Source organism: Sardina pilchardus, chromosome 16 (assembly GCF_963854185.1).
Source record: "Sardina pilchardus chromosome 16, fSarPil1.1, whole genome shotgun sequence".
NCBI lineage: Eukaryota > Metazoa > Chordata > Actinopteri > Clupeiformes > Clupeidae > Sardina > Sardina pilchardus.
In genome coordinates this window covers 20,697,033-20,722,267 of record NC_085009.1, presented here as the reverse complement: position 1 = coordinate 20,722,267, position 25,235 = coordinate 20,697,033, and the positions used below count along the sequence as shown (strand labels likewise).

The window sequence follows — 25,235 nt, the reverse complement described above, 5'->3', positions numbered from 1 at the left end:
TCATCAGATCCCTTACCACAGGTAGGGAAATCAAGGACCATGCTGTAGTCTACATTCATAAGGTTCTTCATGTTCTACACCTGTGGAAAAGGACCAGAGGAAACCTGACAGCCCTGTGTGTGACAGGCGCGAGCCGCGCACAGTTTACCTTTGCAGACAATCACTGCTGTCGAATTATTTCTGTATTTGTCCAATTTGAAGGCAATGCTAGTTGAATAGGCATGGCCTATGCTGGGGAAGGATCATAGACCTAAAAGAAATGGACAAACAGACTCCGTCATTCTCAATGAGAGGGGGCTGAAACAAAAAATCGTTTCCTGTTCATCGTACTGCGCAGACTCAAACTCATTTTGTGACGTTAGCCTGCTGTAACTCGTCTGATAGATCGAAAACCTCTGAAATTGTTAACGTTCGTTTTTTAATATTATTATTATGTGTACTTGCCTCTAGGTAATGCTTTACCATATCAAACAGTAGGCTACCGTAGGCTACACGCATTTTCACTGATCTTGCGAATGACTCTCCGTCATGGTTTTCGTGCAGGCTCACTCAGCTTCTTATCCAAACATTACGGGCGAACGTTAGCTTCCCTACAACAGACATGCTAAAATACTTCTTTACGGGAAACCAACGTAATATACGGGGGAGAAATGAATTAATTTTGCCTTCGATACCCTATATAGAATACACAGAAGCTATAAGGGAGACAAAGGGCACATGTTACATGAAGTTATGGGATCGCAAAAAAATCTGAAATCTATGGACGTCCAAGGGAGTTAGCAGAGTGTTGATCACCAGCTCATTTCGTGTTTCTACTTCCGGGAATATGCCTGCCCCCTTGGGAAGGATAGCTACCTAGAACATGAGCGGGGCACATGTCGCTTTGACTCCATCCCACACAATGGATAATCCTCCTCCCACTCCCGTTTACCTAGAAAACGAAACCAGAGACGGGGATAAATAGCCTCCAACACGGATCAACCTGAGAGCACTCAAGATAGCAGGCAAAAGGTAAGATTCAGCTTTTACTGTAACCTCTGAAAGGCAAGGTCTAGAAACTTATGAAATAGTGTCAAGTGCCTGTTCTGTTGTTCTGTTGGCAACTGGCATGCTTTTCGTTGTGAGGTGTCTGGGACAGGAAGCCACGAACTGGGCCTACAATAGTGTTCTGTTAACAATGTTTTATTTAAGTTTTATAGACTATTACGTTTAGCCAAACACGCTTTTCTTGATCGACGTTGCGTAGCCTAATGGCAAGAAATTAACTTGGTCGACTTCAGGCTGCTTCGACAAGTTGAGTGGTTTAGGCTATTTCCATAAAAACTCAAGCGTCAGTGAGTAAATGTCCTACAATTCAATTCAATTCAATAAAGCTTTATTGGCATGAAAGTTTCATGAACAATGTATCTGTGGCAATCATTCATTTAAACCAGCAGATTCTAATTTGCACAACTCTTTAGCTAGGTAGAGCAGCTAATTGATGAAATCACCTCCTACAGTACAGTACATGGTCGGACTTTTACTCATTGAAGCTGGAGTTTTCCCATCTCTGTTTATTTCACACTGTTCAAAAAAATATGGAGGTTTGTCAGCGTAAACCTTATGTAGACTAACTGTCACAAGACAAGGCAGAGTAGGGAGGTGATTACAATCAAATACAAGTACGCTATTGTGTTATCTTCCCTTCCCTATCTTTTTTCATAGTCTATTCCACAAAAAACTCCTCCTACTTTTGTTTGGGGGAAAACGAAACTAGAAACTCGGTGCATGGTTAACTAGCATAGATAGTTAAAGGGTCACAGCACCCTAAAATAGGTTTTTTGAGCTGTTGATTGATTGAAAATACTCATAAGTGGTGAACTGTACTATTACCAGGGTTAATATTGACAAAAATCGTGTTTCTCGACAAAAGTAACATTTCGTCTGATTTTGTATTGGAGATTGCTCTCTCGCGCATACTACCGTTTGAAAACATGCCATGGCATGTTGGTCCAAAATACTATTGGAATGCTGACATTAGCCGTGTTCAAGTTCAACTCCAAATGACCTTTTGCAGCAACGAGAGCTGCCGGTGGCAGCAGGGGCGGGGATGCAAACGCTGCTATGAAGTTGTACACTCTCTACTTCCCGTAGTGTAGACTTGGCTAGACTTGACCATGTGACGAATCACGAGGCACGGACCCGCACGGGCTCTTGTGGATATGGGGAGGCATCTAAACACCTGCACACACGTCAGGGATGTAAAAGCCAATTAGGGCAAAGACCTGACGTCATGAAGGCGGGGTCTAGGCTCCGCTGCTCTCCGCAGTACCTCCAAACCGGCTGCTCTTTTGCGGAGCAGCCGCCTGGCCACGCCTTGCTCCCGCGATAAGTTGAGGCCATGTGATACCGACTGCCGAGTCGAAAACACGCCCATCTAGACCATCGTGGACAGATTTTTAACCACGTGCATCTTGTGCTGCGCAGTTTTTGTGCTGCGCAGCCAACTTGAACGCGCCTATTGTCCTGCACTTCTAGTCCGACACTACGTCACCGGGTCGTTACAAATTAGGACTGAAACGCCCCAACACCTGCTGCCCTGATTAGCCTACCTGTGATAAGCATGGAGGTATTATATATAACTGGAGAGCGTGACTAAGTCCCGCCCTCCATACAAATGAATGGCCGATGCTAGGCTAGTAAATCCGGCCAATTTTCGTCAACGCCATATTGAACACTGGAGCTCCGATCCAGCGCCAGTCGGCTCTGACCATGCGCAAAGATCCAAAGCTGGAAATGACGCATGGACCTACATTGATCTTTATTGGACATTCTGTAAAAAGAGAGTCATCCTCCAATTCAGAGGGTGGCGATAATGCACATACCTTGCTTGCAGCGTAACAACAAGCAGAAAAAGTTGCTCGGGAACGCACACCTGAGTCCAGTGGAGTGTCGCACGGAGTAATGATTGGCTGTAGGTACCCGTTCACCAACATGTACGCGCATGAGAGCTCGTGCCCAACACGGATTTTCGTGCACGGAGCTGGTTCTAAATGCTCCATGAGGCGCCATAATTGAAAATGGCGCTTGCTAACTTGCCGAAGCTAATCAACACAGCCTTGACCCCCTGGTGATAAGCCATGTCTGCAGCACTCATTCCCAGATTGACACGAAATCACCATGGTTGATTGGTTGCAGCAGTGCTGCACTCTCTCTCCAAATTTCAGAACGTCTCGCCCATTTTCAAAGCCGTTTTCAGAAATGTGAAGTGGGTGGAGTTATGGGGTGAAGTGACTCTTTAATAGATAGTAGAATTAGGCATGATAGACACCAATTTCCCAGTTTCCATAGACCTACAAATGATTAAAGCTAATATTTAGACCAGGTCCAAAAAACGACGAAGGCTACGAAATATGACAGCCGCTCAGTCCTGTATGCCTCGCTCCCGCTTGTCATTAGTCTTCGTCTCCTATTTTACCCCTACTCTGGACGTGTGTGTGTGTGTGTGTGTGTGTGTGTGCGCGCGCCCGCCCATGTGTGCGCATGCATGTATTTGTGTGTGTGTCAATTTGTCTTCAACAGCATTGATAGTGTCTCTGATGTTTTGACCAGGTTGTGCTTAGTGTAGTTATTAATGAGGCATACATAAACACAACTGATCTTAAAAGTGTTTTTCTACCAGCACACAAACATACAACTTGGTTTCTTATGCCATTAATGTTTTCATTTCTTTTCAGAATTGTGGAAAATGTATCTGGCCTTTGATTCAGCGCTGTGAGCCCCATGGCTGATGCTGATACCTCAGAGGATGAGGTAGTATATTATTATCTATAATTAAACAATTAATTATACATAATTAAACAACAGACGCTGCTGACGTTCCCTCATGGTCGTTCAGGAAAGTTTTCTCGACAGCCTGGAATGTTTCTTCATTGTGAAATCTTTTGGAACATTCTTTGAACTATGTTCAAAACTTAAGCAGATAAATGTTAATTTTTGTAATGTCGTTGAAAGATCGTGTCAGTCAACTTCTTATATCCTCTACTATATGGTTTCGTAATTCGTATGAGTAAAAACTCTACTAGGTGGGCACAGAGAATACATCATTTGGGATACCCTACTGGCTTTTGATGGGAGAGAGACTTTTTGTCTATTTGATCGGTTTATTATACATTCATTTTCATTATTAATGTTATCATTCATGCTAATTCGTAATTGTTTACCTTTTACAGTTAGCTGATTCAACAAACATTCAGTCACGATGGCTCACATCCTCCAAATTTTTTTTGTCTTTTTCATAGGCATTTGAGGATGCCAGTGAGTTCTTAGAAGATGAAGAGTCTCTCTTATGCACATCTTTGACACATCAGTCATTTGAAGATGACAGCAAAGAAAATTGTGTACTAACTGATGGTAATCAATGTCTGAATTCATCTTCCTGTTTACATTTCACTCAATCCTCCCTTAAAATGTAAACATTTCTGTTTCATAAATGTAATGATAGAACTCACAGATGGGTAATTTCACAATGAGGGTGTACGCTTTGTTTAAAAAAAAGTCAAAAATCAAACTCATTGTTTGAGTTTTACACAGTCAAAATATGCCTGAAGAAGGATACAAAAAATGGTTTAAGGTGTCAGTGGCCCAGAGGGCTCAACGAAATACAAACACTAAATCTTTTTGAAATGAAACACCAATGTATGGATAAAATGACTGAAAGGTGCATTTGGTCCTAAGAAATTGTATTTTTACCATTCCCTCTTCCAGTTGTCAAGTGCTTTAAGCCATTAATAATAACATATAACATTGGAATATTATGACATATTTTGCGGTACATGGGCCTGTGTGTGAAAAAGTGCATACCCTGATTGTGGAACTACCCAGATGCAGACAGGATACTTTGCTCAGAAGTTGCACATGTTGAATGAAATCAGAACATTAGCAAAAACAAGCAAAAAAGAAGAGAAACAATTGTATAAGAGAATGTGGTAACAAGGTAAGGGTACATAAATATCATGCATTTGTGTATTACTTCATTCCATAATAAATTATTAATCAGGAATGGATGGAGTTCATAGTCCATCATTTGTGACCTCATATACATTATATATATATTATATATATTGATAACACATCAAACAAAGCATTAGCTATGGTGGCCACATCACCAATTAATATTAATTAAGCATGATCATGACTGTTTATTTCTATGCCATGAATGTAGTCATCACTGCTAAAATTCTGATTTGAATACAACTTGCAATTCAGCCAGGAATACTCAGAGACATAACTGAAGTTAACAAAGATTTTAATCAGAATAGAAATTAGCAACAATGAGAGTCTTTGGCGTAGGCCCCGTCCTAGGTCCAGGTCACTGAGTGTGCGGACCCTGGCAAATCCTGCCGGAACGAGAAGCAGGGGCGAAGCCTACCCCCTGGACAACTGGACGAGGACCGACCTGGTGGTGATTAGGGAGGGAGGGTGGGAACATCGAAAATCGGCACCTGAAAGCAACAAGGCAGGTGCCTGGGCAGAGTCATTAATAAAGCCAATGTAGCCTGGTGATTGGTCGAAGGTAATGAATGAATGACGTATTAAGTATACCCGGCAGAACTACGCTGCAGCTACGCAAGCGCTACATTACAACAATGCAGTTTTCTAAGCACATGTCATTATTGACAACTTTAGGTGAGGGGCCACAGACAAGATGAACTCATGACAGAAAATGAACCTTAAATTAATGTAATTGTGATGATTATTAGGTGCCAGTTTAGGGGTAAGAAACCCAACAAATCCTCCAATCCAAGCCTCCAATCTCCAATGGCAGAAGCAGAATTGGCAATTAATGCATTGGATGTCAGGACGTCCTACAACACAGCTCACACACAGACACAGGACATGATGGCGCAGGGCAAAGCACAACACAAACACACCAGAACATAATGATCATGCTAAACAAATCATAATTCATAATGATGTACCTAATGCTTTAGTTGATGTGCTGTTCATGCATGTGGTCATGACTAGGAATTCATGTAAATTCCTGATAATTCATTAGATATTAAGCAAAAATGTAATGCATAAATTATAAATCAATGCATGCACAAATTCATGATAATTCATGTACCCTTACCGTAAAGTGTTACCGGAAATCAGATTTTTGACACTCATACAGTAAGTGAGAAGATTTTTAAAGCATTAATGGGGAGTTTTTGTCTTGAACTAGCAACTAGTTTTAAAGTCTGCAGACAATACTGTATGTGTTTACTATGCCCTTCGATTTAGAATGTACTACTATATAGATAGATAGATATAGATACTTTATTGATCCCCAAGGGGAAATTCAAGAATGATGAATTGAAAACGGTTGTATGTTATTGGCCTGCAGGTGTTCCAGCTCCAGGTGACCTGACCATACAGAGCATCAGCACTCACTCTGCTGTTCTTATTTGGGACCCGCCTGAGGGGATAGTCACCTTTGAGCTCAGCTGCTTCACCGATGGAGAACAGACAGAGACCAGGACCACCAACTCCAACAGTGCTGAAGTAGAGAAGTTGAAACCTGGGAGAGAGTACACCTTCAGTGTTGCCTCAGTCACAGAAAAGGATCGGCGGAGTCTGCCAGTTACTGTGACCACGCACACTAGTAAGAGCCTTCATCTTATTTAGTATTATCATTTTTTGAGAATTGGAGGCTTCTAGAAAGGCAATGTTTTTTAAAAATGTTTCTTAGTCTACCACTAATGATGGGTAGTGCATGTCCTCCATGCACAGTAGCAACACAATTGAGGGGTATATCATTTTGTTAGCGATCTTAAAAGCATGGTCTGAAGCGGATTAATTAAATATGTTTAGGGTGTGTCCAGTCCAAAATCAATAGCATATTCTATAGTATGCGTGTGAGTGGAGAAAAAAATGCAAATGAATAACTAGGAGCTCGACAGCAGTAAGTGAAGCAGACTGTCTGTCGTTGACTTTGTTCCATATTTAATTTACATCATACTTACTACCACAATAATTAATTTGTACATTTTTACACATTTTCAGAACCGGTTCCTCCAGAGAGAATCAAGGTGGACCATGTCAGTGCAGACTCTGTCTCCCTCAGCTGGGAGTCACCTGACTTCCCGGTGTGGGAGTACCATGTGACCTGCTGGCAGGGAGATCAACTCGTCCAGGAGATGACTACTAAGTCCAATGAGGCTACATTCAACAACCTCTCTTCGGATGTTAAGTACTCCATTAAATTCACAACCGTTCTTGAGAATGGCAGTGAGAGCAAGATGGCCACCAGATATGCACACACAAGTAAGTGACAAGTGGATTATTTCATGCAGGTTTTATATTACTTTCTCCATGTTCCATTGAGACTTGTACAGTACATAAAAACAAAGGACAACTTCTCAGTTAAGTAGATCTATCACTTGTACTGTTTGTATGTACAGTATGTATGTATGTATGTGTGGACGGTGGGGAACTACACTCCTAATGCTGTTCTTGCGCTCTGTTCAAACAGAGACCAATCTGGAGGGCCTCCTGGTTAGCCTTGGGTTGATGAACCACTTCAAGGACAAGCTCTCACTCAGCAGTGTTCTTCAAATTAGCGAGAAGACCATCACAGACAAAGCCCCTACATCGCTTTCATCCTTGCCTTGGTGTTTCTTGAAGAGATTAATGATGGTAAATGTGACAGCTAGAAGTGTGAAGTGTGTTTCTGCTGTTGATGAGAACGTAGACAGTGCAGACTTTGATATTTACAATGACTTGGACAGCCTTGTGGATTGCATGGACTCAAGCATTGTGGTAAACCCTTTAGATATTGTGACCGCTTTGTTTCTATGCTCAAATGGCTTTCTCCAGCAGGAGATGGCCTTGAAAATGTCCATGTGTCAGTTCTCAGTGCCTTTGCTTCTTCCATGTTGTGATACAAATCAGCCAATGTTTATGCTGTGGGCTTTGAGGGATATTGTTAAGAAGTTCAGACCACACTCTCTTGGGGATCCTAGGGGATTTGTAGAAGAGAGGATTGTTCTCTCTGCTCTGCCAATGATATCGTTTGTCAGGTTAGGCAAATGTGGCTTTTCAAAATCACAAATCCTCAACAAGTTGCTCAGCAACCCTCAGCAGTACCATGACACCTTCCTTCACCATGATATGGACTGTGGGGATAGTACAAGGAAGATCTCTGATGGATTGGTGGAAATTAGCTGGTACCTTCCTTGTGGAAAAAAAAACATTGACATTTTTCCTGAGCCAGTGGCTGTGGCCAACTTAAGAGGGGACATTCACTCATTTGAAACACAGTACTCCTTCTTGTGTCAGACATCTTCAGCTGTTTTTGTCTTATTTGACAGTTTGGATGCAGAACATAAAATACTGACAACTCAACATCACAAGGCACAGTTGTTCTTGGTGGGCAATGCTCAAAGCAAGAACTTCAACAGGGATGCGTTAAAGTCGATAGCCTCTCAACTTAACTTGAAGAAAGCCAATATAATTCTGAAAGTCAAACAAATGAATGATGCCGACTTCGTGAAAAGTCTGCGTTCAACCATAACAAACTGGCTAAAGAGTGACCCATCCAAAATGCAGCTGGAACAAATGGCTGACATTGCCAATGAGCTTGGGATCTGTGTAGATGAGGATACGAAGGAGTGCCAGAATGCAAAGATAAATGCATTTGAAATAACTTCAAAAATTGAGGACACATTACAGTTCAAGGAGAGCCAACTCCCCTTGCAAGGGAAGATTTGGAAGGAGCTGGCAAAACTTGAAAAGGAAGAGTGCAGACTAAGAAAAGCTGGAGATCAAAATATAGAACACTACAAGAGTGATCTTCAGGAACAGAAGAGGAACCTCAGGAAAGAGCAGCGTAGCTATGACATGTCAGAAGCCATGACGTGTTTCATTGATGCATTAACAACTTCTGGACAAGAGAGGTCTTACTTTTTGAAATGGATGAGAATGAACTTGGACAACTTGTCAAGGAAAAGTCTCACAGGACTGCGAGACCAATATAAGGAGAAATGCCAGAATTCAATGGTAAATAAGGAAGAGATCAAGGAACTTGACAAACAGATTTCCAACAGCTCTTTGGGAATAGAGCACTTTGTGCGAGAAATGGGCCAGCTCTATGAATCCACGTTACATCTGCCAAAAACTTCAGAAGCCCGACAGCAAATGGGGCATTTGCCTGACCTGTGTGCCAAGTTACTGCTAGATGGCTTTCCCCTGGAACTTGTGGATGGGGATGCCTCCAACATACCGATGAAGTGGGTGAGGGATGTGCTGCTGCAGCTTGATAATCTGGTGAAGCCCAGAAACAAGATCCTTGTAGTTACTGTCTTAGGGGTCCAGAGCACAGGGAAGTCCACTCTCTTGAACACAATGTTTGGGGTACAGTTTGCTGTTAGTAGTGGGAGATGTACAAGGGGAGCTTTCATGTTGCTTATAAAAGTCAATGATGACCTCCGTAATAAGATGGATTGTGATTATGTGGTGATCATTGACACAGAGGGATTGAAGTCTCCAGAACTGGCTCAGCTTGATGACAGCTATGAGCATGACAATGAATTGGCCACTCTTGTGGTCGGACTTAGTGATGTCACAATAATTAACATCGCCATGGAGAACTCTACTGAGATGAAAGACATTCTCCAGATTGTGGTGCATGCGTTTCTAAGGATGAAGGAAATAGGAAGGAAACCAATTTGTCAGTTTGTACACCAGAATGTGGCAGATGTGTCTGCACATGACAAAAACTTGAGGGACAGGAAGCTCCTTCTGGAACAACTAGATGAGATGACTCAGGCAGCAGCCAAAATGGAGGGCAAGGAGGAGAACCAGAAGTTCACAGACGTGATGGAGTATGACCCAGAAATAGGAAACTGGTACATTCCTGGACTGTGGCATGGAAATCCTCCTATGGCTCCTGTCAATGCAGGTTATAGTGAAGCTGTCTATGACTTCAAGAAGACCATGGTCCAAGTGTTTGGAGACTGTAATACGTCTGGAAACATTAAAGCTTTTCTGGAGTGGACAAAGAGTCTGTGGAAAGCTGTCAAGTACGAGAATTTCATATTCAGCTTTAGGAACAGTTTGGTGGCAGATGCCTACATGAGGCTATGCACAGAGTACAATAAATGGGAGTGGGATTTCAAGAAGCACATGTACTCATGGCTCATCAGCGCAGAAACTACAATCTCCAACTTTGAAGTCACCAGGACTGCATTGAACAGTGACATCAATGACTTTCTTTGTCAGGTGAAAACCAGTGCTGTCTCAGAACTTGACCAGAGGGAAAAAATCATTCTTAACAGCCTGACCGATTACTTCAAGCAGTCAGAGGGGCATGTTTATCTTGTGGAGCAATACCGTGAGGATTTTGCAAACAGTGTAAAATCTCTCCGAAGGGACTTGGAAAACTCGGTGTTGAGCAAACTTGAACTTGCAATTTGTATCAGCAAGGGGATGCGAAAGTTGGAGAGCATTAAAAAAAAACACAGAGATCTCATGGAAAAGAAAGTCCTCACTTTACTTGAGAAATGCAAGACCAGTGGTTCAAGGAAGACTGACTCAGAGCTTGAGGAAATATTTGAAAAAGTGTGGGAAGAGACTTTGGCAGAATTAGCAGTCCGTGGATTACAGCGTAAGAACATTGCGAGTAATGTATACCACCTACTAAGGTCAAATTTGAAACAGAGAGGAGGGTCTGTGCATGAAATGATAAACAAAGTCAATCTGTCAGAGTGGGGTACACATCCTTTTACTGTTACTCATGATAACTTCATCCAGAGGTTTGTTCATCATGTTAAAAAGCTTTTCTCAGAAGACTACAAAATGATGGCCCAGAAAGTGGCAGATAATCTCATTCAGAAATGCTTGTCATTTGTTGATGAAAAATGTCTTGGGACATCTGACTATCATGAAACCTACATTGAAGAGATTCTGTACAAGATTGACAACATGCTATCCTCCAACCGTAAGCTTCACACTAGTGAAACATTCGAAGTTTCTCTAAAACTCCATATTTGTGGAATCGCTGCCAGACATTTTCAGGACATGCACGATCGTTTCATACATGACAATGACCCATGCAGGTGCCTTGAACAGTTCAAAGCAAAGTATTCCTCAGATTTCATAGACCTGTACAATGAGCGAGACCAGTGCAAGAGGAAGGCAGAAGAATTTACAACTTTGTGCCTTAAACCTGCTGTGGAGGCTTGGGTTGCAGCCTCTCTAGGTCCAGACATAGTTGATGAAATGTTGGTTGGAAAAAATGCACAGCAGTTCAGCACCAGGGCATTTTTCCAGTATTCACTCCTGAAAGAGCTGCTCTTGAAAAGCAACTTTAAAAATTATGAGAGATATATCAGCTCTTATGAGCATTTTGTGAAGGACTGGATATCTGACCAGATCAGGGAGCACTTTGCAAATGGAAATAAGATGGCACAACTGGAGGACAGGCATCTCAGAGCAATCTCTTCAGAAATACAAGCGGCTATTCAAACTGCACAGAAGCAGACAAATTCAGGGGCCACTGTTAAGGAATTCATTCAGAAGATTTGTAAAGAACTTGAAGCAAAATTAGCAATTCCCAAGGATGTACTTGATGCCGTCATGTCTCTCAGCAATGCAAAGGTGGAATCATTTGGCCATTCACTCTCAGGGTTCATCCAAGACCTTGAAAAGTCACTGAAAGAGAAGTTCCTGAAGCTAGATACTCAAGCAAGACTCCAAAATCTCAAAATGAAACCGCAGGATGAACTGTTTAAACGAGTTTTCGGATGTGGCAAGCGGTGTCCATTCTGCATGACACCCTGCGAAGCTGGTGGGGAGGCTCACACAGATCACTGGGCTTCAATCCACAGGCCTAAGGGACTGGGCACCTGCAGATATGTACAGACAGAGAAACTAAGTACTGAAATTTGTTCTTCATCCGTGTTCGGTAATAGAAAGTTTCAGTGCTTTGAGACAAACCACGAGTACCATCCTTATAAAAAATACCGTGAGATTTTCCCTAATTGGCACATTCCAGCAGACGCCAGTATTCAAGCCTCAGATTACTGGAAGTATGTCATGGTAAAATTCAACAAAAAGTTTGCTGAAGAGTATGAGGCAAAGCCAGCTGACATTCCCCCTGTTTGGAAAACAATCACCAAAGAACAAGCTGAGGATAGCCTTAAAGAATCCTTTAGTATCAAGTAAATCACATACAGGGGGGGGGGGGGGGGGGGGGGTATGGTACAGAATTAACAATGATATTCTGATTTATTATTCTAATTTACATTTTGATAGGGGAGGGTGTTAGAAAGATGTGGGTACTGGGGAGAATAAAACATGAATGTAGCAGTTGGTACAATGCCAGTCGTGCTAACTGATAAAGAAGCAAACATTTAGTAATATCTCTTATGGTGGTCACATCATTAAACCTCCATCTTGCCTTTATTGGGAAATCTGCAATATTCAATAAAATATGTCATTTATAAACTGTCTTAATTGTAGGTGGAAATAGTGATGGAGGGAGATAATGAAATATGAATGTACAGTATAGCATACAGCATACTGTATAGTAGCAGCAGTTACATCACAGAAGCAATTGTTTGTGTAATAGTACCAGCTGTTATACTTGCATGATTACTGTAAACATGCATCTGGTCTTTATTGAGAAATCTGCATTTTTTCAGTAAAAATATAATCTCTATGTAAACTGACTTTTTAAAGCAGTTTTAAAGCAAAATATTTTTTTTGACTGAGTGGTGAGGCCCATTAAATATACTGTAATTGGTAAAAGCTTTTCCAAGTATTGAAATGGTCAGAACAGAGCATAGTATCTTTTTGTCACTTATGTTATCTTTGCCAAAATGTAAGTAGGCTACTCATGTAAATGGATCAATGTGTTTATTAATTGTTTACACAAAATGGGGAGATCTCCCTAACTCCACGTGTCAACTTTCTTAAGTGTACCTGCATTGTACCTCCATTTAACTCAGGGAACCTCTCTCTCTCAGTCTTGGGGAATTTGTGTCTCAAGACAGAAATCACCTTTCAAATGTAAGTTGGACAAAAATAAAACTTTTGTGGACAATTAAAATGTATGAAAATAAACAAGTACACACTACTTAGTACACATTGACATGTATGTTTGTGTATTTCTGTTTATTTGTTGTGTGTTTCTATGAGATTTGCTATTGATCTACCAGAATATATCCTCCTCTATCTACACCCATATTACAGTAAAATACTAGTTGGTAAATAGAAAAAGTGTATTGGCACACTAATTCCATTCTCATATAATTTCCTTAAATGAGATCACAGTGGCATAGATCTGAATGAAGGCCTCAGAGAACAAATAAAACTCAGATTGCACTAAAATTTTAGTTTCGACATGAAATGCGGTTATGTTTTGTAAGGGTGTTTCAATAGGGCCTTCTACAGATGAAGAGGGCAAAACATCTAACAAACACACTGCTGTTCAAAAGTTTGGGGTCACTTAGAAATTTCCATTTGTGATGGTCTAAGTCAACACATAGCAAATTCCACTCTGTCATAGACAGAATAATATACAGTGCCCTCCAAAAGTATTGGAACACATGCTTAAAGTTTAATATAAAATCATCTTTTGGAAATTGATCTTAATGCCTTAAATGAAACAATGAGGAAATATTCAACCTTTAAGGACATCAATATTCTTTGTGAATGAATAATGTATTGTAAATGTTTTCCTTAAAATATAGGGGGTCATAAGTATTGGAACGCCCATGTTAAATTCCCATAGAGGATTATTATTTTTATTTTTAAAGGCCAGTTATTTCATGAATCCAGGACACTATGCACCCTGATAAAGTCCCCTTGGCCTTTGGAATCGAAATAACCAACCCCACATCAACACTATACCCTTCCCCATACTAACAGTTTGGCATGCTTTATGTCAGTTATTAGCTGTTAGCTAATTAGCTGGTTTCATTCTCATTGAGCCCAATGCAATTCAAACCAGCTAATTGTAATTGTGATTCGGGTTCGATTCCCTCCATGTGGTCCCACCCCAACTCTCTCTCCCATTTGCACCCTGTCGCATTAAAGGCCCAAAAATATATACTTTTTTTTTTTTTTTTAAAAAGTGATTTGGCCAATCATAATAAAAAAAAAAAACAGGCACAAATTTAACCTTGGCCTGTTTATTGTTGTTTAAATCAGTGGTTTGTGACCTGGGGTCCAGGGACCCCACTAGGGGTCACCAGAGATTTAGGAATGTGGCACCCGTTGAGTGCAGTTTGCTGAATGCTGTCGACTGGAAGAAAAAAAAAATAGGATCTTAGCCTACCCCGAGTAAGTTATGCAGCACAAGGCCTGTAGCCTGTATGTTTATTTCTCCATTAGTGTTTTTAATCAACGTTAACCATCTCAAATACAGTATTTGAACATGTGCATCATGTGTGTCTTTCCCTGTGCAGCCCACAAACAAGTGAAGAGGCAGATTGTGAGAGTGGAGATTCAGACGGACTCCCAGGTGAACATGGAGGACCCTGCCATGCAGCAGGCCTTCCTACAGCAGGTGAGTCAGGCCTCTACATGCCAGTCTGACCAGCGCTTTGATGGAGCTTGGTGGAGATTAATTGTATAGTATTGAGGCGCTCAATGCAACTCTATGTATGTAACCTTCATGTATTGCAAGAATGACTGGACAATGACACACAGTTCACAATTACAACTGTTCCTATAGTTCCCTCTAGTGTTAAATACACTCAACTGCAGCCACTCAAAGGGCATGGGGTGCATTGGTGATGATGCCTTGATTACTGTACTCTTTTCTACAGTATATCAAAACATAATACTGTACAACATAAGTGATGAAACGATGAAATGGAAGAATGCCCCACTGTCATGGATCTCTGGTAGAAGGGAAGAAGACAGTTGACAGCTGGTATGGAAATCTTCCAAGTGTAAACACACTGATTACACAAACTACTTACTTACAGTACATAATACAACATTGTTATATTCTGATGATTTCAGATTATTTTATTATGTTATTACAACAACATTATTAATTATTGTTATTTTGTTTTTTCTAATTCTAGAATCATTTTATACCCCCCTTCTGTAATTGTTGAAAAAGTCTAGAAATTATATCACAAATATTGAGCTTTACCACTCTGAGTGTATTTTGCTTTATAACTAAAATACAAAACATTTCACCTTACTGATTCAATCTTTGACAGAGTCACTCCAAATAACAAAATAATAATAATAAAAATAATTTAAAAAAACCTCAAATAAACCAGTTTGCATACAGATTACATATTTTATTGCGGGAAAAACACAGATTTCTCAATAAAGACTAGATCAATAACACAGCTACCAAAACAGTTATTATGAAAGTACACAAATAATTGCTTCTTTAACAGTCTGAACTTTTGCACCTAATGCTATATTCATATTTTATTATCCCCACATTTTCTATCACTCTCAACCTAACATTTGTCAAAGAGTTTCATTGCTTATTCTGCATGTGCACACTGAAGATTATAATTGATCATACAAAGTACAAACACACTCAGGATTGATCATTGTCATATTATTATGTTAGTATGTGATTTACTTGATACTAAATGATTCCTTCAGGCTATTCTCAGCCTGTTCTTTTGTGATTATTTTCCATGCAATAGGAATATAAGCTGGCTTTGCCTTGTAGCTAGCTGCAAACTCTGTATTGAATTTTACCATGACAAACTTCCAGTAATCTGAGGCTTGGATACTGGGGTCTGCTGGAATGTGCCAATCAGGGTAAATCTCACGATATTTCTTGTAAGGATGCCACTGAGAATTTGTCTCAAAACATTTGAACCGATGGTCACTGAACACAGATGAGGAGCAAATATCAGTTATTAGTTTTTCGCTTTGTTCCCATCTGTACCTGCCCAGTCCCTCAGGCCTGTGGATTGAAGCACAGTGATCTGCGTGAGCATCTCCTCCAGCCTCGCAGGGTGCTTTGCAGAATGGACATTGCTTGCCACATCCGAAGACTCGTTTGAACAGCTCATCCTGTGGTTTCATCTTGAGAGTTTGGAGTCTTGTTTGAGTGTCTAGCTTTAGAAACTTCTCTTTCAGTGATCGCCCAAGGTCTTGGATGAACCCTGAGAGCGACTGGGCAAATGGTTCAACCTTTGCATTGCTGAGAGCCATGACGGCATCAAGTGCATCCTTGGGAATGACCAGTTTTGCTTCAAGTTTTCTACAAATCTTCTGAGTGAATTCCTTAACTGTGGCCCCTGAATGTGTCTGCTTCTGTGCAGTTTGAATAGCCACCAGGATATCTTTTGAGATTATCTTGAGGTACTTGTCCTCCAGTTCAAACATCTTAGTTCCATTTTCAAAGTGTTCCCAGATCCGGCCATAAATCCAGTCTTTCACAAAATCCTCATAAGAGCAGATATATCTCTCATAATCTTTAAAGTTGCATTTCAAGAGAAGCTCTTTTAGGAGTGAATACTGAAAAAATGCCCTGGTGCTAAACTGAAGTGCATTCTTTCCCATCAATACTTCATCAACTATGTCTGGACCTAGAGAGGCTGCAATCCAAGACTCTACAGCAGGTTGGAGGCACAACACTGTGAATTGTTCTGCTTTTCTCTTGCACTGGTCTCGCTCATTGTACAGGTCTTTGAAATCTGCAAAGTACCTTTCTTTGAATTTCTGGAGGCACCTATGTGGATCATTATCATGTATGAAGCGATCGTGCATGTCCTGAAAACGCCTAGCAGCAATTCCACAAATGTGGAGTTTTAGAGAAACTTCAAAATCATAATTGCGAAGCTTACGGTTGGAGGACAGCATGTTGTCAATCTTGTGCAGGATCTCTTGAATGTAGGTCTCATGATAGTCAGATGTTCCACGACATTTTTCTTCAACAAATGATGAGCAATTCTGAATGAGATTGTCCGACACTTCCTGGGCCTTCATTTTGTAGTCTTCAGACCAAAACTTTTTAACCTTATGAACAATACTCTGCAAAAAATTCTCAGGACTAACAATGAAAGGGTGTGTACCCCACTCTAACAGATTGACTTTGTTAATCATTTCATTCACTGATCCTCCTCTCTGTTTCAAATTTGACCTCAGCTGATTGTGAACATCACTTGCAATATCCCTTTTCTTCAATCCATGGAATGCTAGCTCAGCTACAGTTTCTTCCCACACTCTCTCAAAGATTTCCTGGAGTTCTTGATCAGTCTTCTTTGAACTGCTGGTTTTACATTTTTCAAGAAGTTCCAGCACTTTTCCTTCTATGACATCAGTATGGGACTTTTTAATCCTTTCCAAGTTGTTCATGCCCTTACTAATGGAAACAGCCATCTCAAGTTTACTTTGCATGGAATTCTGCAAGTCTCTTCTGAGACATTTTGCACTGCTAGCAAACTCCTCACGGTATCGCTCCACAAGATAGACATGGCCCTCTGTCTGCTTGAAGTAATCTGTCAGGCTGTTGAGAATGACTTTTTCCCTCTGTTCAAGTTCTAGGACAGCTTTGGTTTTCAACTGACAAAGAAAGTCATTGATGTCATTGTCCAATTCAGTCCTGGTCACCTCAAAGTTGGAGATTTGGGTTTCAGCGCTGGTGAGCCATGAGTACATGTGCTTCTTGAAATCCCACTCCCATTTATTGTACTCTGTGCATAGTCGCATGTAGGCATCTGCCACCAGGCTGTTCCTGAAGCTGAATATGAAATTCTCGTACTTCACAGCGTTCCAGAGGCTCTTTGTCCATTCCAGGAAATCCTTGATGTTGTTTCTAGATGTCTTACAGTGTCCAGACACTTGGACCATGGTCTTCTTGAAATCATAGACAGCCTCACTATAGCCTGCGTTGACAGGAGACATGGGAGGATTTCCGTGCCACAGTCCAGGAATGTACCAGTTTCCTCTTTCTGGATCATACGCCATCACATCTGTGAACTTCTGGTTCTCCTCCTTACCCTCCATTTTGGCTGCAGCTTTCGTCATTTCATTCAGTTGTTCCAGAAGGAGCTTCCTGTCCCTCAAGTTTTTATCATGTGCAGAGACATCAGCCACATTCTGGTGCACAAATTGACAAATCGGTTTCTTTCCCACCTCTTTCATCCTTAGAAACGCATGCACCACAATCTGGAGAATGTCTTTCATCTCTGTAGAATTCTCCATGGCGATGTTAATTATTGTGATGTCACTGAGTCCGATCACAAGCGTGGCCAACTCATTGTCGTGCTCGTAGCTGTCATCAAGCTGAGCCAGTTCTGGAGACTTCAATCCTTCAGTGTCAATTATCATCAAGTAGTCACAATCCATTTTATTACGGAGGTCATCACCAACTTTTATAAGCAGCATGAAAGCTCCCCTTGTACATCTCCCACTACTAACAGCAAACTGTACCCCAAACATTGTGTTCAAGAGAGTGGACTTCCCTGTGCTCTGGACCCCTAAGACAGTAACTACAAGGATCTTGTTTCTGGGCTTCACCAGATTATCAAGCTTCATTAACACATCCTTCACCCAGTTCAACGGTATGTTGGAGGCATCCCCATCCACAAGTTCCAAAGGAAAGCCATCTAGCAGTAACTTGGCACACAGGTCAGGCAAATGCCCCATTTGCTGTCGGGCTTCTGAAGTTTTTGGCAGGGTTAACGTGGATTCATAGAGCTGGCCCATCTCTCGCACAAAGTGCTCTATTCCCAAAGAACTATTGGAAATCTGTTTGTCAAGTTCTTTGATTTCTTCCTTATTTACCACTGAATCCTGGCATTTTTCCTTGTATTGGTCTCGCAGTCCTGTGAGTCTTTTCCTTGACAAGTTGTCCAAGTTCATTCTCATCCATTTCAAAAAGTAAGACCTCTCTAGTCTAGAAGTTGTTAATGCATTAATGAAACACGTCATGGCCCATGACATGTCGTAGCCACGCTGCTCTTTTCTGAGGTTTGTCTTTTGTGTCTGAAGCTCACTCTTGTAGTTTTCAATATTCTGATCTCCAGCTTTTCTTAGTCTGCACTCTTCTTTTTCAAGTTTTGCCAGCTCTTTCCAAATTTTCCCCTGCAAAGGTAGTTGGCTCTCCTTGAACTGTAATGTGTCCTCAATTTTTGAAGTTATTTCAAATGCGTTTATCTTCGCATTCTGGCATTCCCTGTTGTCCTCATCCACACATATGCCAAGCTCATGGGCAACGTCAGTCATCTGTTCCAGATGCATTTTGGATGGGTCACTCTTTAGCCAACTTGTTATGGTTGAACGCAGACTTTTCACAAAGTCTGCATCATTCATTTGTTTGACTTTCAGAATTATATTGGCTTTCTTCAAGTTCAGTTCAGAGGCTACCAGCTTTAAGTCATTCATGTTGAAGTTCTTGTTTTGAGCATTGCCAACCAAGAACAACTGAGCCTTGTGATGTTGAGTCGTCAATATTTTGTGCTCTGAATCCAAACTGTCAAAAAATACAAAAACAGCTGAAGATGTCTGACACAAGAAGGAGTATTGTGTTTCAAACGAGCGTATGTCACCTCTTAAGTTGGCCACAGCCACTGGCTCAGGAAAAATGTCAATGTTTTTGTTCCCGCAAGGAAGGTACCAGCTAATTTCCACCAATCCATCAGAGATCTTCCGTGGACTGTCCCCACAGTCCATATCATGGTGAAGGAAGGTGTCATGGTATTGTTGCGGGTTGCTGAGCAACTTGTTGAGGATTTGTGATTTTGAAAAGCCACTTTCGCCTAACCTGACAAATGATATCATTGGCAGAGCAGAGAGAACAATCCTCTCTTCTACAAATCCTCTAGGATCCCCAAGAGAGTGTGGTCTGAACTTCTTTACAATATCTCTTAATGCCCACAGCATAAGCATTGGCTGGTTTGTATCACAAGATGGGAGAAGCAAAGGCACTGAGAACTGGCACATAGACATTTTCAAGGCCATTTCCTGCTGGAGAAAGCCATCGGAGCACAGAAACAAAGCAGTCACAATGTCTAAAGGGTTTACCACAATGCTTGAGTCCACGCAATCCACCAGGCTGTCCAAGTCATTGTAAATATCAAGATCAGCACTGTCCAAGTTGTCATCAACAGCTGAAACACATTTCACACTTCTAGCTGTAACATTTACCATCATTATTCTCCTTAGGAAACACCAAGTCAAGGATGCCAGAGATGTAGGTGCTTTGTCGGTGATGGTCTTCTCACTGATTTGAAGAACAGTGCTGAGTGAGAGCTTGTCCTTGAAGTGGTCCATCAAACCCAGGTTGACCAGAAGGTCCTCCAGATTGGTCCCTGTTAGAACAGAGCACAAGAAAATCAGCAATGTGTAGCTACTCACCATCTAATGTCATACTTGTAAATGTAAATATAAGCGATTTTACGCAATAAGAAGATTATAGCAGGGGAAGGAATTTTCCGTTTTTCAGTTTATACGATTTATGAACATTTGTGTTATGCATCTGGGCCTCTTTGGGCGTTTGATAACAATATGAAGAGAAATTGTTTACTTGAATAGGCAATTTTCCCAGTCATATTTTATATACAGTCTTAATCTGATTTATTTTTCCAAGTCTCAATCCAACATGAAGCTAGAAATAAAGATCTGCATAAAAATCCACTTGTCACTTACTTGTGTGTGCGTATCTGGTGGCCATCTTGCTCTCGCTGCCATTCTCAAGGACAGTTGTGACTTTCATGGAGTACTTAACATCCGCTGAGAGGTTGTTGAATGTAGCCTCATTGGACTTGGCAGTCATCTCCTGGACGAGTTGATCTCCCTGCCAGCAGGTCACATGGTACTCCCACACCGGGAAGTCAGGTGACTCCCAGCTGAGGGAGACAGAGTCTGCACAGACATGGTCCACCTTGATTTTCTCTGGAGGAACCGGTTCTGGAATTGAGTAAAAATGCATAAATGAGTTTGTCAGTTAGCATGATGTAAATCAATATGACACAGTTCTTATTATGATTTCTGTGTACTCTTTCAAAGTTTACAATACTTCTATTTTTCTGTAGGATCCCTCTCCATATACCACCACCGAAGCGAAAGGCTACTGTATATTGAGCCAGTCAGTGTTTTGAAAATGGCAATATATTTTGATGTGGTTCCATGGCTGCTGCTCTAAGCTATAAGCCATTTTGTTATTAATGCAAACAACTGTCTAGCTCAAAACTCCTCCAATTTATGTAATTGTGCTCCCAAATGAAAGTTTAAACCTGTTATCATCATTAAATAGAACAGCGAACCATTTGACCATTAGTTAACTTCTAAACAGGCCCTTTTCTTTGGATAGACAATAGCAATACAGTGCCTATAGAAAGTCATCATACCCCTTTTAAATAGTTACCTTTTTTTGTCTTACAACCTGAAATCAAAACCCATTACGAGGGTCATGGAATTTGAGAGGGAACTTTGACTGCTATTTGTTGACAAGCTGTGGGATTTGGAACCAGCAACGGCCTCCTTACACCAAACAAATTTGACAAGATTTGGGAAAGATTTTTAACTAATGCCGCCCATTCAAGCTTCACTTAAAAGACTACAATCTTTTCAGAATCTTTCCCAAATCTTGTCGAAGTTGTTTTGTTGCAAGGGTCAGGGTTTGACCTCTACAAAAAATGCACACATACAGCTGTTCATGAATTTCACAAGAATCAGTAAGGTTCTTACTTGTGAGTGCCGACTCCGTCACTGGCAAACTCTGCCGACCATTCTCTGTGACTGAGACAACGCTGAAGGTGTACTCTCTCCCAGGTTTCAACTTCTCTGCTTCAGCACTGTTGGAGTTGGTGGTCCTGGTCTCTGTCTGTTCTCCTTCGGTGAAGAAGCTGAGCTCAAAGGTGACTATCCCCTCAGGTGGGTCCCAAATGAGAACAGCAGAGTGGGTGCTGATGCTCTGTACGGTCAGGTCACCTGGAGCTGGAACACCTGCAGATACAATTGTTTTCACATGGATGGGAATTCTACATTGAAGGGTATTACATACAAACACACTAATAACATCACCGTTATACAATCTTATGCATGTTTATGAGCAACAAGGTTGATTTTAAAATAAACTGTGAATACAAGTTATTAAACGTAAGAAGAAAAAAAAAACTCCCAATCAATGCTTTAAGAAAACCTCTATTTGGACATGAGTGCCACAAATCAGATTTAAAGACTTCTTCCTACGATGCAAAAAACGGCTTGTCTAATAAAATCTAACCAAGTGTTTTAATCTTATATCAAGACAAAAAAAACTAGTTTGTATTGTTTTCAGTACGAAAACACTTACCTAGTGCTTTCTTTTGATATAATTTCACTTAATTTAAGGAAAGTTTGTCTTATTTTAAGTCAATTCTTCCTGAAAATAAGCAAAATTATCTGCCAGTGCAGTAAGTGAATTTGTCGTAAAACAAGCAAATTTATCTGCCAGTGCAGTAAGTCAATTTATCTTGATAAGACTCCTTAAAATAAGTCAAAGTCTTTTTAAATTAAGTGAAATTATCTTTTGAGAGAGCGCTAGGTAAGTATTTTCATACTTAAAACAATACCAAATAGATTATTTACCTTAATATAAGAGAATTACACTTGGTTAGATTTCATTTTTTGCATTCTTAGTGTCCTTTGTTTTGGTTTTGTTTCTGTTAAGATTAAGGGTCCGACCTTTGCTGTCATCTTCTAATGACTGGCGTGTTAACGATGTGCATAAGCATGACTCTTCATCTTCAAGAAAATCACTGGCATCCTCAAATACCTTTCAAAAAGACCATAAACAACATACACATAACATAATCAAAACACATGACACAGGACATGGCTAGAGTCAGCTGTTTTAGCTGAGGTACCTAGCCTAATCATTTAAACGAATGGGGACAGTACTTCCTCACTCTTTCCAGTTATAATACCTTCAAGACAGAAACTTCTCAATGGAGCAACTCCGGATCGAATTTCCCACCCTCAAATGTGGGCAAAAATAAATTCCAGCTGGCTGCAGGCTGGGGATATACTGTGTCTAGACGTCCAACAATAAACAATACACTAACACATTAGGTTAATTATAAATATAAAAGTAGTACCTCATCTTTTTCCGCATCAGCCATGGGGTTCACAATGCTGAATCAAAGGTCAGACAATTTTCCAAAATTCTGAAATTAAATTAAAATATGAATGGCATAATAAACCAAGCTATATGTTTGTGTAGAAAAGCACTTCTAATCAGTTGTGTATGGAAGCCCGTTTCTGACGCCTGAATATCAGACATGTGAATTATGCATGTCAGTATCAGCCTTATCATAGTATCTAATATTTAGGAAGGTTTCAGACCAATTAACCAAGGTGTTGTCAATGTCTGCCACATTTCCTATTTGGTCAGCTGGTGGCACTAGACCAGGTTGGCAGTTTGGACATGTGGATGTCATCAGGTTTATATTAACTAAGGTTTTGTTAATAAATTCCAAAAACTATTCTGACGTTGGCAAGCTGGCCCTGGCTACGCCAGACAGGCATAGATGTTTGGATGGCATACACCTAATCTGACTAATCTAGTGAATCTGATTCTGATATCCAACAGAAGTGAAGAAAAAAACGCATTCCTTCTCCTGCCAAATTGTGGTGCTATGCCAGACATGTTAATAGGATATCATCATCATGATATCAGATATTTTGTAAAAATGTCAGATCAAGTAGTCAAAGAATAGAACATTGCTGGCACATTTCCTGGTTGCCCAGATGGTGGCGTTACGCTAGGCATGTGAAATATACAGTGTGAACATCATCACAACAGACCTCTGAAGTTGGCCTACAAGAAAAGCCAAAACTGCCATCTTTGCCCATATAAGGAGATCCTAGTGTTAACTGAAGCTAACTAACTACCTATGACAAGTTGCATTGCAAGTTAGCTCTGAGGTAGCAAAGGCAGAGGGCAAAAGTGTGTTGAGCAAAACGTCTGCATCTCAGACTTCTTTGTCCCCGCGAGAGTTTAACAGGTGCGATAATTCAAAAGCATGTTATTTTCTCATAGGAAAAATCGCAAGACACCAGATCTCAAAGATTGCAGCTTTTTTGTAGGTGAACTTCAGAGGTCTGATATCGAATATTTTGTAAAGTTTTAGATCGATCAGTTAAGCCAATTTCTGGCATCTTTTCCTCCCTTGGTCACGTGGTGGTGCTATGCCATGCAGGCCCACTGGATATCTGGATATCATCATAATCATAATATCTATTAACCTGGAAAGTTTCAGACCATTCATTCAAATCATCTGTTAGGGCATTGCCCATTTCTGGCACATTTCCTGCTTGGCCAGATGCCAGTGCGCTGCATTTGCAACTATTGTTTGCCAGAGGTGCCACATTCCTAAAGCCAAACTAAATAGGCTACCCTGGTTATCATTTGCCTTGTTAAAATGTGACGGTATTTTTTTTCATGGCCCTCACCAAGTCCTACATGCGATGCCAGCAATCATTAGCCTACCGATAAAAAAAAAAACTGTTTAATTAGGCTACATTGATTTCAGCTGGAATATGCCAACAGAGGCCCAAGCGATTCGAAGCCGGTGGTGTGCCCTATTCGACGTTTCAGAACTGGTCACTGTTTCTGTTTCACTACCCGCTCTATTTCTGCAACTCCCGTTACTCTGCTATTTGAACGAGGTAGCCTGGGCATATAACGGAGTCCATGAATAGAGGTCATCCAATGCTCCACAATGGTCGAGTGCAGTAAGAATGATCTCTTAATTGGTCTACACTGTAATTCGTCCGCGCGTAAAAGACAGACACAAAGTCGGAGCGGGGCGCGGGCCATATTTTGAATGTGGTCCACGGGCCGCCATTTGGGGAACTCTGACCACCATGCCGCAAACGACCTCATTGTTCAAATTTGTGAAATAAACCTCTCTTAACTTGAAGCACCCTGAAGTGGAACAAGAGAATTAGGAGACTTGATCAAAAATAAGGTTGGTAAAAACATGGCACAGCCTAATAAATAACCCAAATAAAATGCGTCAATGTAGCCCGTTGTTTCCCTTGTCACAGAAAACCCTCTAACGGATGACATAACATTTAGTGTTATCGTCAGAGTAGCCTACAGTATGTGATGATAATGCAAAGACAATGCGTAGCCTACAGTATCTCATACGGTCGAGGACATTTCATAGGCTACCATTTTCAAATGATAGTTTAATGATAGTAAATGACGTTTAGATGCTTAGAGAAAGGTCGAACCTACCTTTGACCTGCTGTCTAGAGTGCTTGCATAGCAATTGAGGCATGGAAATATT

At 40.9% G+C, this 25,235-nt stretch overlaps 2 protein-coding genes across 3 annotated transcripts; one reads left to right on the top strand and one right to left on the bottom strand.

Annotated features, from left to right (window-relative positions):
* Positions 1 to 900: 900 nt before the first annotated feature.
* On the top strand, positions 901 to 20,145 carry LOC134060043 (interferon-induced very large GTPase 1-like). 2 transcript variants are annotated; one of them, XM_062516616.1, is made up of 8 exons: positions 901 to 1,011; positions 3,717 to 3,792; positions 4,281 to 4,392; positions 6,368 to 6,625; positions 7,027 to 7,287; positions 7,496 to 7,659; positions 14,433 to 14,533; positions 20,122 to 20,145. In XM_062516616.1, exons 2-7 carry the CDS (start codon positions 3,763 to 3,765, stop codon positions 14,445 to 14,447), a joined length of 840 nt encoding a protein of 279 aa, XP_062372600.1. In that variant the 5' UTR covers positions 901 to 1,011; positions 3,717 to 3,762; the 3' UTR covers positions 14,448 to 14,533; positions 20,122 to 20,145. The 2 variants fall into 2 exon arrangements, with proteins under 2 accessions (XP_062372600.1, XP_062372599.1); XM_062516615.1 differs by lacking the exons at positions 14,433 to 14,533; positions 20,122 to 20,145 and having other exon boundaries at positions 7,496 to 12,191.
* Positions 15,145 to 25,235, bottom strand: LOC134060044 (interferon-induced very large GTPase 1-like). Its single transcript, XM_062516617.1, has 6 exons — positions 25,184 to 25,235; positions 23,037 to 23,105; positions 22,624 to 22,714; positions 21,646 to 21,903; positions 20,605 to 20,865; positions 15,145 to 20,267 (listed from the first exon to the last, which is right to left on the bottom strand). Exons 2-6 carry the CDS (start codon positions 23,058 to 23,060, stop codon positions 15,577 to 15,579), a joined length of 5,325 nt encoding a protein of 1,774 aa, XP_062372601.1. The 5' UTR covers positions 23,061 to 23,105; positions 25,184 to 25,235; the 3' UTR covers positions 15,145 to 15,576.

Excerpts from the sequence above, each read along its gene's own strand:
- LOC134060043 (XM_062516615.1), top strand. The coding sequence starts at position 3,763 with ATGGCTGATGCTGATACCTCAGAGGATGAG. Across the intron at positions 6,626-7,026 it reads TACTGTGACCACGCACACTA|AACCGGTTCCTCCAGAGAGA; the intron begins GTAAGAGCCTTC and ends ACACATTTTCAG. Across the intron at positions 7,288-7,495 it reads CACCAGATATGCACACACAA|AGACCAATCTGGAGGGCCTC; the intron begins GTAAGTGACAAG and ends CTGTTCAAACAG.
- LOC134060044 (XM_062516617.1), bottom strand. The coding sequence starts at position 23,060 with ATGGCTGATGCGGAAAAAGATGAG. Across the intron at positions 22,715-23,036 it reads CTGATGCGGAAAAAGATGAG|GTATTTGAGGATGCCAGTGA; the intron begins GTACTACTTTTA and ends TCTTTTTGAAAG. Across the intron at positions 20,268-20,604 it reads CACCAGATACGCACACACAA|GGACCAATCTGGAGGACCTT; the intron begins GTAAGTGACAAG and ends CTGTTCTAACAG.